Source organism: Phoca vitulina, unplaced genomic scaffold (genome assembly GCF_004348235.1).
Source record: "Phoca vitulina isolate PV1807 unplaced genomic scaffold, GSC_HSeal_1.0 scaffold5, whole genome shotgun sequence".
In the NCBI taxonomy this organism is placed as follows: Eukaryota; Metazoa; Chordata; class Mammalia; order Carnivora; family Phocidae; genus Phoca; species Phoca vitulina.
This window is the reverse complement of record NW_022589708.1, coordinates 56,256,716-56,270,272: the sequence shown is the minus strand read 5'-3', so window position 1 is coordinate 56,270,272 and position 13,557 is coordinate 56,256,716. Positions and strand designations below refer to the sequence as shown.

Genomic DNA, 13,557 nt, shown 5'->3' with positions numbered 1-13,557 from the left:
TGATCACTTGGTGATTGTTAGAGAACCACAGAATTTGAGAGCTACTGAAGACCTTACATATTACCTAATCTAATCACCTCACTTAACGGTGAGAAAATTAAGGTCAACCGTCTTGTCCAAAGTCAAGTGGATTCCTGGGCACACATCTCAACTACATTTCCCATCTTCACATGTGGCCATGTATCCAAGCCTACCTTATAGGCGATGGGCACTCCTAGGCTCAGTTCACTAAAAACCTCCTGTGAGCAAGCCTCCATGCTTGGCCAGCTTCTGGTAAAACAGGACTTGGGAACTTTGGAAATCTTGTGTTAAAGATGGTGGAGTCACAGCATGAAAGCAGCTTAGGCCTTTGAATCATTGCTTGGAGGGGAGCTGCCCGTCAATCATGAACTCCCATGCAGACTTGATCTGGACTGTGTTAAGCCAATGAGATCTGGGATTTTATGTGCTACAACAACTGGTGTGGCCTAATATATCTATACATCAATATTTGCTTTCCAAGAATGGATTTAAAGGCTGGTATATAAATCTTCAAAACGAGAACCACTCTACTACTTACTAGCTGTGTGATCACTGGCAAGTTACTTAAACTCTTTGAGCCTTGGTTTACTCACCTGTAAAATGGAGATGATTAGAATATCCATCTCAGAGTTCTGAACTTTAAATGAGATCACCTTCACAGATTAGCACAGAGCCTGGTGCACAGGAAATGCTCGATAAACTTTAGCTATTACCAAGGCCCTATTTGTGTCGATTGTAAACACAATATTTGAAACTTCAAACAAGCACGTTCTCCCCATCTTTCATTCTCACACCTTTAACTGGGCTAAGGCGATGGCAGGAGTCCTCCTTGACGATCTGTTCTTCTTCCATGATGTTCGACATCGGCACATTGAGGCTAACAGCGTCTTCATCAGAAGGCTGAAAAGAAACAGTGCACTGCTTCATTCGCGGGACAAGCATTATCGATGTAGATTAAGAGAAAGCTACGTGATAAAAAAAATACTGCTAATTCTCAAAAACATAATATTGAGTAAAAGGAACCAGATACAAAGAACAATTCCACTTACATAAGTTCAAAAACCAGCAAAACTAATCTGTGGTATTTGACGTCAGGACAGTGACTACTCTTGGCCTGGAGGCTGGATGTGTGAGTGGGCTTTCTGGGGTGCTCGTAAAGCTCTGTTTCTTGTACTGGCTGTTGGCAATGTGGGTGTGTTCCACTTCGTCAAAATTCACTGAGCTAACACTCAAGTGTTTCTCTGTACATATGTTTTGAGCTGAAATTTTGTCAGGTACCTGATGGCATTTCCAACCTAAGAGCAATAGTCAAAGCACTAAGAAGGGCTATGTTATACCTGACGGAACGAAGGAGTAACTAAATGTACTATCACACTAGCCCTAAGACTGACTCATCAATCCTTGTCACAGTAACGGTACTCTGAGACCTGACGACACCAGTTTCCCAAAACTACGTTAAGGTTTCATGGGGCTAGTCACCACAAGCGGGCAATATCGGTGACAATATCTCATTTATCCACAGTGCATCTTATGTGCAACGTTAAGCTCCGGTTTATTTCCCTGTGTGAGACTGAGGAATATACAGGCATTTCGGCTGCGTCAAATACATAAAAGTGCTGAATGACCGTAGTGCTTAAAAGGACGTGTGTTCTGTGCAATTTTCAGAATAAGGCTTCGATTTGGTAATCAAAGTCAGTTGTCTCTGGGGGGCTTGCTTCCCACACTAGCTGATGAAGTTTATTCAGATAATCTACGATTCTGTGACTGATGAAATATGGAGCCTCATTTACTTTCCTATGTCTCCATTTTCGTGTGGCTATTTAGTGAAGGGCTTTCCAAATCACAGGGATCATGAACCTCCACAGAACACATCTCAGGGACTCGTGGGCTGCTCCTAAATTCCTGAAGCCGTGACTTTCAGAGTTCAGTGTTCATTTACCTTTGGACACGTGCACAAATTGTTTAGAAACTGACACAAAACAAGTGTGCATTTCATCCATTCAACAGATACTCATTTGGATTCGGCCGCCAATTTTTTTTTGCATGTTTATCTTGACAAAAATCTTAGAGACAAATGCTAAATCAATCAGACAAGGGCAACAGCCAAAGAAAGGGAATGAGATGTGCTTTCTGAATGCCACAATGAAACAGAAGTGGGGAGCAAGAGAAACTGACCATAGATGGTAACGTATTTGCCAGACAAAGTGAAAATAGAAAGCTACACTGGATAACTCAAGGCCCTTTTCCTTCTAAAAAACAAATTGCTTGGAGGTGTTCTCAGGTAACGAGGCTACAATGTGAGACAAAAAAAGGCCAAAGGGAAGAAGCATGCACTGATTCTGTCGAATACAACCCTTTTTCTAGTCCTTCCTGCCACCCTCCTCCCATCTTAAAAACTTAGCAAAATTCCAAAGATATGCATCTAGTTAAAAGGGAGGAAATAAACCCTTGGCCTCCTTTTGGAATGATATTAGCATGCTACTTGTATTAAGTGAGAACAAAAGGATAATGAAGTTCTTTGTGTGATGTTTTATTAATGAACTTAATTATCCTTAAAAAACAGATAAAGGATAAAGCAGAGTCTGTTTTAATTTCATAGAAAATAAGCTTAGGGTGAGTAATTTCTGAAATAATGGGACATTTCAGGGGACTTAGGAGTTTTAATAAAGCTAAGGGGCATGAATTAAATACAACTTATAAAGCAATGTGTTGAGTATTTTCTCTCCCAGGGAGCTACAGTAAACTATTCATGTGGCTTCATGAGAGTAATTTTCTTTTATTGAAATTGGCCTTCTCTTTCTGCCTACAAACTCCTTTTGAAATGTTCTGTATTAGAAAGATTTTAAGGTATCCTAACTTTTTAATACATTGCTTTATAAAGCATTTCGTAGGAAATAAATGCAAGTATCTTAGCTACATATTAACCCTCAAAGACCTGAAGAGAACAGGGAAAAGGCATCTTTCTTGGAGTCACACACAGTACAAATGTGAACTCCTTAAATGGGGTAATTGACTTATTAATTACATCTTCAAAGAGTAGTATAATGTTTCAAAACTCAATAACTACAAAAACTCAATAAATTTCCTCAGAAGAGAAGATCTGATGATTCATCTATCCCCTACCCCAGCTATCCCTTCCAGCTCCCCTGCTCAAGAAACCCCATTTAATGGTACATTAGTGAAAGGTTTTGGGGACTGTAACTATAAGTGACATAAATATGCTAAATGAGCTCTTTATAACCACTTCAGGAAGCTCTAGTGTGGGAGGCCTCTTAGCTTACAAATAACCCAACTTTTATCCAGTTGTCTGAAAAGAACACAATCGAAGAGTTTCAGGAAAACAAATATTGCTATAAAAATTATGGCTACTTAAAATGGCATTTCCTGTGGGTAAACTGCTAAAATGCAATGCACATTTGCGTCCTTAACATTTATGCATGCGAATAACTTTTTTCCTAAATTATTCTGTCACTTAGAAACAAACACATTTATAGAAATGCCTCATGGGCACCTGCACACCACTCTTCGTCATTTCATATTTATGAAACATTCAAGAATATTCTAGGTAATGTGAGGAGTGTGGTGGAAGGGGAAGGGGATAGGGATGTTTACAAAATATTAAATATGCAGCAAAAGCTAAAAACTTGGAGGATTTCAAATTGCTTTCGCGAACATAATCACACGTTCTCACACAGATGCATTAACGCCCTTTACCACAGAGGAGTTCAGGAATTCAGGCAGATAGATCTAGCACAGAAAGAAAAAAAAACTAATCACAAACTTTACCTCTGTGGCAGATAAACGTTTATCTCCATTATCACTTCCGACACCCGAATCAGAATCCTTCTTGCTGGGATAGATGCCAACAGTACGGAATCCATTTAGAAAAAATTGAAATCACAAAGTTCACAACAAGATACATCAATTTACATTCGAATAATGACTTTCACTATACAAATTTTATTATTACCATAAGGCAACAAATCAGCCCAAAATTAAAGGAGGTGGAGACAAGGGCCTAATAATCAGATATTCTTTCTAAACAGAGGACAAGATAAATTCTTTGTGTTCAGGGTTACTCTAACCAAGTAGCCTGTTCTTTGAAACAGTTAACAATTTTCTTATCTTATGGATTCTAGTGTCTAAAAAACCAAAAACTGCCTAATTGCTTTTACCTTTTCTAAGAGGCTTTTACTCTTATATGGTTACTCTCAGTAATTCTGTAGGCTTTTATCCAGTGACTAAACAAATTTGATGTTTATAAAAATAAAATAATGAATACATATTTTAAGTATTATATAAAAGGTACCATTAGAGTAGGCTGAGATTTTAAGTCACCATGTTTTTTAGTAAAAAGTGAAGCAAAGGTCTCTGCAGTGAAGACCCCTCAAAACAATCTGTGTTTCTATACATGTGTTCAGTGTGGGAACTTTGTTCTTTGAAAATTCAAGGCCCAATTTATGCCACAGAAAGGCCAAGGGCATGTGAAAGGATTCTAACACTTCCAAAAAGGAAATGGCACAAACTATGCACGCTGCATTTTTAAAAGACAATTACAAAACAAAACCTGCAGTTTTTCTTAACAATGTTCTGGAGGCAGATTAAAAATTAATGATTAAAAAGACATGCCTGAGATTGATACGGTTGTTTTAATTTAATTAATTTTAACTTAATTGACTTATTTCTGATAAGTAAAAAATACCTATATTTATATTATAGATTGCATTTATAAGGATATATATATATGCATATAACATACATGTATGTACGTATACATATCCACATGCACACAGAGCACACACATTACCCAGGAAAGACTGATTATTGACTAGAATAGGGAAGATAAGATTTGCAAGATGCCAAAAGGTTATCAACAGCACCTATTTTCTCTCTCTTATTCCAAAATGCTGAAACACTTGAGGTATAAATCTGCATTGGTTAAGTGAGGCAAAGGGATTTTTGGAGTTACCTGCCTGGAGGCCCCAGCCTCAGCAAATTCTAAACGGGGGCTTTGAGTGACTTCAGTCACACTCACCTATCTTCCACGTGCTGGTGGAAATGTGGCCTCTCCATCGTGTGGAGATCAAGGGAGTCAGCTGTCTTAATCTGACATGCTTGTATGCTCAGATACTTGAATATGTGCACTTTGCCCTTTGTGCAAATCTATGGAGAAATTAATAATACATATTTGGTTTTCAATGACAAAACAAAATGTAAACACTCGACATGGAGGCTCTGTATATTTTAACTTTTGCATTTTCATTTTAAGTAACACTTCAAAAATACACGCCAAATTTGACCTCTCCAAAACACATGAGAATTTAGGCAATCATTTCTTCCAAATTCTACTTTGAATAGAAAACCATCCTAACAGAAATGTGTCTAAGTCTAAATAGTGTAAAAAAGTAGAGAAGTCAGATACCTGACACGGTAACATTCCAATTCTGGAAGGATTGATTTTGTTCCCACACAGTTTAACAGCTGAACTTGGAACTTATCTCTAAATAACCAACAATCATATGTGAAAATGTTTAAACTCCATTTCTCAGCTCACATGAAAGTACGGAATATATTACTCCTGTGATAAGCCATACACTCCATGAAGGCGTTTCCAATGTGTGTACAAATGCTAACCTAATCAAACATATAATCCTAGGATTAGAGTGATCAAGACAGTGAGTGGAACGCTGGTGAACGGACTTGACGTAGCAGAAGACAACTGATGGTAGTTGGATTCACCCAAGGTTTCATCTTTCAGAGATTGTGATCATGTCTAAAACAATATTAATTCAGCAGAATATCAAAGGCCCAGCTCTGCTGAGAGTTTCCCATGCAGTATTGATAGCATATCCCACAGTGAAACAGCTTCGCTGCCATCCCTCACCTGTGCTGGAGGAGACTGCAAAGGGTTGTTCTCAAGTAGTAATACTTGCAGCTGTTTCATCTGTCTAAAACAAATGGGAATCACGAGCACTTTATTGCAGGAAAAGTCAAACTTTACCAAGGGAAGATCTACTAGTTCTAAAGAACAGGGGGGAAAAAAAGAAAAAAAAAGAAAAAGAACAAATTCAGAAAGCAATAAGATTAAATGGCTAAACATTCAAACACTAATTCTCTGCTTACCAGGAAAAATATCAGTTAGCATAATCAAAGCAAGTTATGCATCAGGAATATGTGGTATGCGTATAAAATATTTTACTAAAGGGGAGAGGGAAATCTTTCATGGAGAGCGCAATAATTTTCAATTGTTGTTAGTTCTGGTAAGAGCTAGAAACACACTTGACATTTACAGTATCTATTGTTTAGAAAAGCCTTTCTTCCAGCAAAACAATCACATAAGCCATACCACACAGGGTTAGGTTTCATAGGACATGTTTATGTTTTAACTTCAATTGTGAGCTTATGAACAATGTGCTAATCATAAAATATTCTTATCTAGTCAACGTATCTGGGCTGGCATAATCTCAGAACTAGTTACAAGAAATATGTTCATGGTTTTTTAATTCCACTTTTAAAAACTAAATGCTATCTAATTCAGAATTTTGCAGTGGACCCTGTAATCCTGATTTGATGAGGCTCAATTCTACTGCTTTTAAAAAAGTCTTCTGTAGTTCCACAAACAAGACCGAACATTATATTTAGCTTAAAATCCCCACCCAGTGGCATAGTAAACGCTCAGTAATTTCAAGCACTCCAACCGACACTGGCAGCTACAAGGAACGAAGTCAAATATATTCCATAGAGCAAAGAGGCTGAGGGACACCAGACATGTAGAGGGACACGGGGCAAACCGGCAAACCGCTAAGATCTCTGCGTGAGACACTCTGGTGGGTTCATGTCAGAAGGGGCCTCATCATGTTTATTACAGGACTTGGTAAGGGGTGAAATACAGTGCTTTCAAAGACACAAGAAGTTCCAAAGTGGAGGATAGGCAGGCACTATATAAAGTGACCTGCAGTGAGAATTAACCCAATTCCTTCTCTCCCCCTAGTATGCCCTAGGGTTTTCACCTGACTCAGCTATGCTATTTCAAGTTCCACAAATAAAGATGCTCTTAGCAACCAGTATCTCTTCTCCTATTCACCTGGCTCTGGGCCTCTGGGTGTGTAAGGGACTTTCCTTCTTTCATGCTTTAGTGAATTACATTGTATTTAAAAAATAGAGTCAAGTTGACTCAAGTGCTAGAAGAAAGGCAGAAGAGCATCCAACTCAGCAGGTCCCAAGCTCAGCTCTGTGTCAATTGCCCTGAGTAATTCACTGCCCAAACCCAGTCCCCACCCACTACCCCCAACAGCGGGGTGGATGATTTGCCTCACACCCTACTCATCCTGGAGGTTGCCTTGATGAAGGCTCTGTGAGCAGCAGAAGGTGAAGGAGAGAGGGAGGAAGAGAACCTGGAGGACAGCAAATCAAGAAAATCAAAGGAAAAGGGAAAGTAAGATCCCTTTCACTTCGTAGTTTATTTCTAAAACAGGGCTAAGGCTTAGAGGGATTTATATACGAGACGAATATCTCCTTGCTGTAACCCTTAGTGATATTAATCCATCTCTGAGACTGTTAATTTTACTCACTAAACTTAGGTTGGCAAATTAGTGGCAAAATCTAACTGGAGTCTGGATCTTCAGCAAGTCTTTGCCGCTGAAAATGAAGACTCTTAAGCAAGACTGAGGGCCAAGTTCCTGGCAGCCGTAGCAGGAAGGGGAGGAGAGGCAACTTAAATAAATAAGGTAAATAAAGTAAGAATGGTTTTTATAATGACTGTTCCTGTTAATTGCAGTTTGGAACACAACTACCATCTTAGTTTAGGAAAACGAGAGCCTGGCAGTTTCCTAACAAGAAAATGGGGGTGGGGGTGAGGGGTGATGATAACTCCAGCCCAGAAATGGTCAAAAGAAACCGGGCAGGAAAAGGGAGGAAGAAAAAAAAATCCCAAGGAATCTTCTGTTGCAAAGAAGGTCAATGACTGGCTCCTTTAATCTTAACTCTGTCCATTCCGGTCCTAGAAAAACAAAATATGGTCTCCTCATTGCAGTATTTGTAGTAAAAGCACCACAAAATTGATATGGGTAATTAGGCCACAGACTTGTTTTCCCTCCTCAGATTGAAAGCATACGGGGAGGGGTACTCACAGAGGAAAAACAAGTCAATATGGAAAATCTTTAAATTCACTGCCTGAAAGCACTATCAATGCTCTTTTGTTAATAGAGTTCTCCAGAGTGAAGCAAAAAAGAAACTTGATATTCAGGAAGTTATAAAAAATAAAAAAAAAAAAGATTTTTCCAGTAAACTGAAGTTTTAGCTTTTTAATATTTTTAATATTTTAAAATATTAAACCTGAGAAAACACAATTATGAAAAGGATAGAAATGTATAACTGATCTTTTCAAGGGAAAGGAATGCTCTTAAGGTAAGAGCATAGGGAGTGCTGAGAGAAAGAAAAACCTTGGTTTGCAGACACACTGTTTACACGTTTCTAGACTATTATAGGCAACCGTGAAATGACTCTCTTACATTTTTCTTTTGAAAATGAGAGCCTGATGTTCTGTAATGATTTTTCAATGATTAGCATGAGAGCTACATTTAGAAGCCAGTTTTCTTTAATGCCACAAAAGGTTAAATGCTTAGAAATGTGCTGTTGGTAAGAGTGTTTCCCCTTTGCACTTGCTCAAACCAAGAAAAACAATTTCATCCATTCAAAATGGATTAGACAATGACAGAATGAAAAAAATCAATGTTTTCATACCAAGTTATCTCAAGCAATAAAGCAATACATCCTTGCGCAGAGACAGTTTCTAATTCTACTTCTTTAAAATGCTGGTCAGTGCAAGAAAGGTGACGGATGGCAGGTAGGCATTCAAACCTCCCATCTATAAAGCACATTGGCATTTTATAAAGTTCCTTCCCTTCCATGAGCTTCATCTGCCTGCCTTCAAACCAAAGATCAAGATGCAGGAACAGAATAATAAAAATCAGGCAGTTCTCAACTAGCTGCAGTTGTGTCAGATTAACCAAATGCTTTCGTTTTTGTTTCCAAATATATGCTTTTGCTTTGAGGTATATTTTTAATTATATATTTGAAATCCGGTATGCCTCATGGCCTTAAATGAAACCGATGGAAATCAATGCGATCTTTGAAAACCAGAGTACGTTTTGGGGGAAGCATTCAGTATTCTGCTCATCAACTCATTCTGATTCAAGTCCAAATAAGAATCCCAAAATAGGAAATTCAGATCCACCATTATCTACAAAGCTGCTTATCAAAGTTCTTAATGGTGCACACTTTCTGAAGAAATGTATCTTTTTATTTGAACTCAAGAGTCGATGTCTCAGAGAGACATACTGTAGAAGCCCACAGGTGCAGGGAAGGGTCTGCCTGAGTCTGGCTCCCGAGCAGGGATGTCTGAGAGGGCAACTAGTCTCAGCACTGAGGTTCTGGAGGATCCTTGCTTCTGGCCTTTGGGAGACTCACCAAAACTACCAGTGATATTAGTCCAAGTACCACCTCAGCAGGGGTAGTACCCTCACCTGAAGCATATATTATAGACACAAGGGGTGGTTCCCAACTAGGGTGACCAGATGCTCAAAGCCAGAAATCTTAACAGCTGGATCTATAACACCAAGCACATTGCCTAAAGTGTTGGCTCGACATTCCAAAACATCACACATACATACCAAAAACAACTCATGTTGCCTCCTGTTATGAGCTGAATCGTGTGTCCCCAAATTTCCTATGTTGGAGTCCTAACTCCCAGTACCTCAGAATGTGACTGTATCTGGAGATAAGGCCTTTAAAGGGGTCATTAAGTTAAAATGAGGTCATTTGAGTGGGCCCTAGCCCAATATGACTGGTGTCCTTATAAGAAGAGATTAGGACAGAGACACAGAAGGAGGATGATGTGAGGACACAGGGAGAAGAGAGCCATCTGTAAGCCGAGGACCAAAGCCTCAGAAGACACCTTGATCTTAGACTTCCTGCCTCCAGAATTGTGAGAAAATAAATTTCTGTGGTTTAAGTCACTCAATCTGTAATACTTTGTTACATGAGCCTGAGCAAACTAACATACACACAGCCTCATATGGGGGAATGGCTGCATTGCTGTACTCCTCGAGACAAATTAAAAGCTGAATATTAACTTTTCTGGTATCTGCATGTGAAATTCATATAATTCATATTCATATAATTAATTAATAATTAATATCATTAGGCATACCCAAACATGACTAGACAAACTACCTTCTTCACATAAGTAAACAAACAAACAAAAAGAATAAACGTCTCCTGCTTTATTCTTTTTTACCTTGTGGTAAAACTTTAAGGTAATTTCTTCTGACATTCAGTTCCCGTAGAGATTTCAGCTGACCTATCTGCTGGGGCAAGGCCGTGATCTCGTTGCAGCTGACATCCTGCATCAGAGGCAAAGGCAGAAATGATAAACACCCTTTTCCAGGAAATCAAGCATTTCATGTGAAACCTTCTTAAGGAATTTAAACATGAGGACAACTACTCAAGTACATTTTTATCTTGGTCTGTACATCCCTGGCCAAGTAAGGCTTAGCACAGAGAAGAAAAAGAAAGTGCACCATTTTGAACATCCTTTGAGGAGAAAAAAAAGAAGAAAGGAAGGATGTCTGGAGCATTCGGGGCTACTTTGAGGGCCTCGCGCCTGCTGCGTTCATGTGCTTCAATCTCGTAATTCTCGAACCCATGAGACAGTATTCACAGCTTAATATTTACAGTCAGAAAAACGAGGCTCAGGGAGGTTACGTCAGGCATCCAAGGCAGTTAACACTTGGAACGAACGCCCACCCACTGTCAGGCCACTATCCCACAGTGCCTTGAAATAGAAGGTTACATATCCTACTTACCAAACACATTTTACAGTGAGAACCTATGACTATTAATGCATCTTTTGGATGCACTATTTATGTAAGATGGAGTGCTTACTGGAAGGCTGGGAATATTGTGGGCCTAAACACCTTTAAGTACATTTTATAAGCAAGACTGTGGGGCATGTGGATGATGTCTTTTTTTTGCACTGAAACACTGATATCCCATTAACCGTTGATTGGAACCACCTTTTGACACATGCAAAATGAAAGCTATGACATTTACAATGTTATTATACTCTCCCCCATCCCACTCTTCCTCCTTCTCTGGAAGCTCTGCTCTGCTCTCACCCCCCACCCCAGCTACTCTCTAGTCCAGAGCAGCATTCTCTCTCATGAGACACTATAATGGTCTCCTTGATTGGTTCCTTACATCGGTCTGCTTCCCAGATCCATCATTCACAGAGCTGCCAGAGTGTGCATTTCACCATGTCAGTTACCAGCTTAGACATTTGCAACAGCTCCTGGGAAACCCATGGGGTAAAGTTTCCAACTCTGGGGCAGGGCCCAGAAGCCACAGTTCAGGTCTGCTTCTCTAGCACCATCTCTCTGAAAGCCCTCCCTTACGTCCTCAAGCCATGTCATTACCGACTGCTGTCACCAGCGTGTGCCAAGGTGTTTCATGGTCCCAAACCTGTTCAGGCTCCTCCCTGTCTGGTATGCCATTCCCCAATATTGTCCTCTTGTCCCACCTACCTCTTTCAAGATTTAATTCAAGGCTCGCTCCTCTCTGAAACCTTTGTGGAGGTTTCTCCCATTTATCGCCCTCTGAACTAACACCCAGGGAGAATGACCACTTTTCCCTCTGTGGCCCTATGCATAAACTATTACAGTATTCATATGCTCACACATTTGCCTTCTCTTATGAGCCTGTGAGCTCCCAGATGGAAGATACCGGGTCTTATCCACTCCATCTTCCTGGTGCCGAGCAGAATGCCAGGTATGAAGTAAGAGATCAATAAATATTGGATGGAAATTTCTGAAGTCCATTTATGTTGACACTCTCATTCTGCCTCACAGCTGGAACCCCAGGATGCTCCAACATACACACCAATCCCTGGCAGGTCTTGCTTGAAATGGCAGAATCACAGATATACTTGAGCTAGGTTTGATCCCAATGAGATTGAGTCTTTAAATTCCCCACATCACTTGTGAACCTGCAAAAATTCCCCCTTTCACAAGGCAGCAGAGCAGTTTCACATTCACTCAGATGAGAACTCACCGTTGACCCATCCCCAGCAACCCCAGGGCTCGTGTAAGAGCAGGACTATGCAGAACGCAGGGGATCACTGCCCTCTAATCTCTTCTCATCTAAAAATCCTCAGGTGACCCGCCAATCTGGCAAGGTTACAAGGCTGCTAAATAGTATCACTTGCCAAAGAGGAATAAAATCACTCCTGCTAAAGGGAATGGAGCAGCCCTCTGTAGAGGCTATAGATTGCACACAGTGCAATCAGCTGTGGTACTGCTCAGTGCTCTGCATCGGACTGAGGTGAGGTGGCGTGTGACAGGCTCACAACACTAGGTGTTCAAGGGCATCACCCCCAGGCTGGCTGTTGATGCATCACTCCTGGCCCAGAAAAGCCACATAAAATTCCATGAAAAACAGGGCGCCTGGGTGGCTCAGTCGGTTGAGCGACTGCCTTCGGCTCAGGTCATGATCCCGGAGTCCTGGGATCGAGCCCCACATCGGGCTCCTGGCTCGGCGGGGAGCCTGCTTCTCCCTCTGACCCTCCCCCCTCTCAGGCTGTTTCTCTCTCGCTCGCTCTCTAATAAATAAATAAATAAAATCTTTAAAAAAAAAAAAAATTCCATGAGAAACATCCCTAGTGTTTAAAAACAAAAACAAAAACCCACAAGTATATCTTCAGAGAAATAAAAGTCGGAGGAAGTAATTATAGAATTAAAAGGTCCAGAGATTTGTTCAGTCACTTTGAGCCCCTCATTGAGTCAGTAAACAATTCTGCCTCTCAGCATATACTTCCACATATGAGAAATAAAAAGGGAAATGGCTACCTTTTCCCAATTACTATGGCATCTGATCAGTCACAGATATCAACAACCAAATCCTTTCAATGAAATCTTTGTCTTTCTTCGCCTCAACCAAGTCACAAATAAGCAAGAGGTACCATTCCATTCTCTTTTAGAAGAGCCCTCACATAAAGTGTATACATGTAAGCCCCAGAAATACATGAGATTAAACCATTCTATTGGACTCACAGACAGGCACAGTCACGCTGGTGATGGTTGGCAGGAGGGAAGGGGGCATGGGGGAAGAAACAGTGGGAATTTTCCGTCTCTAGAGAGAAGTTATGTTACTGACATCTATAGTAAGTTTTTATAAGTCTGTGAGCGACCGCACGAGAAAAGACCCTTTTTGCAGTTTATGGGAATCAAATTTTTGATATGAAACTGACAATTTTCAGAAGTTTCAAGGACAGAATTCTTTTAAAAATCATTCTTTTCTCTTATTATTTATTTTGAGAGAGGGGAGGGGCAGAGGGAAAGAGAGTCCCAAGCAGACCCCTGTTGAGCACGGAGCCTGATACGGGGCTCGATCCCAAGACCCAGAGACCACGACCCGAGCCTAAACCAAGAGTCGGATACTCAACCAACTGACCCACGCAGGCGCCCTCCAAAAATCACTCTT

The 13,557-nt window shown here is 40.3% G+C and overlaps 1 protein-coding gene across 5 annotated transcripts in view; it reads right to left on the bottom strand.

Moving 5' to 3' along the window:
* LRCH1 (leucine rich repeats and calponin homology domain containing 1) overlaps positions 1-13,557 on the bottom strand; it is a 191,298-nt gene that overhangs the window by 53,959 nt on the left and 123,782 nt on the right. For all 5 annotated transcript variants that reach the window (XM_032403014.1, XM_032403017.1, XM_032403013.1 and 2 more), the window contains exons 4-8: positions 10,319-10,424; positions 5,906-6,042; positions 5,057-5,184; positions 3,808-3,871; positions 816-921 (exon numbers count right to left, since the gene is read on the bottom strand). In XM_032403014.1, the coding sequence (XP_032258905.1) occupies positions 816-921; positions 3,808-3,871; positions 5,057-5,184; positions 5,906-6,042; positions 10,319-10,424 (541 nt within the window). The remainder of the gene's footprint in view (positions 1-815; positions 922-3,807; positions 3,872-5,056; positions 5,185-5,905; positions 6,043-10,318; positions 10,425-13,557) is intronic.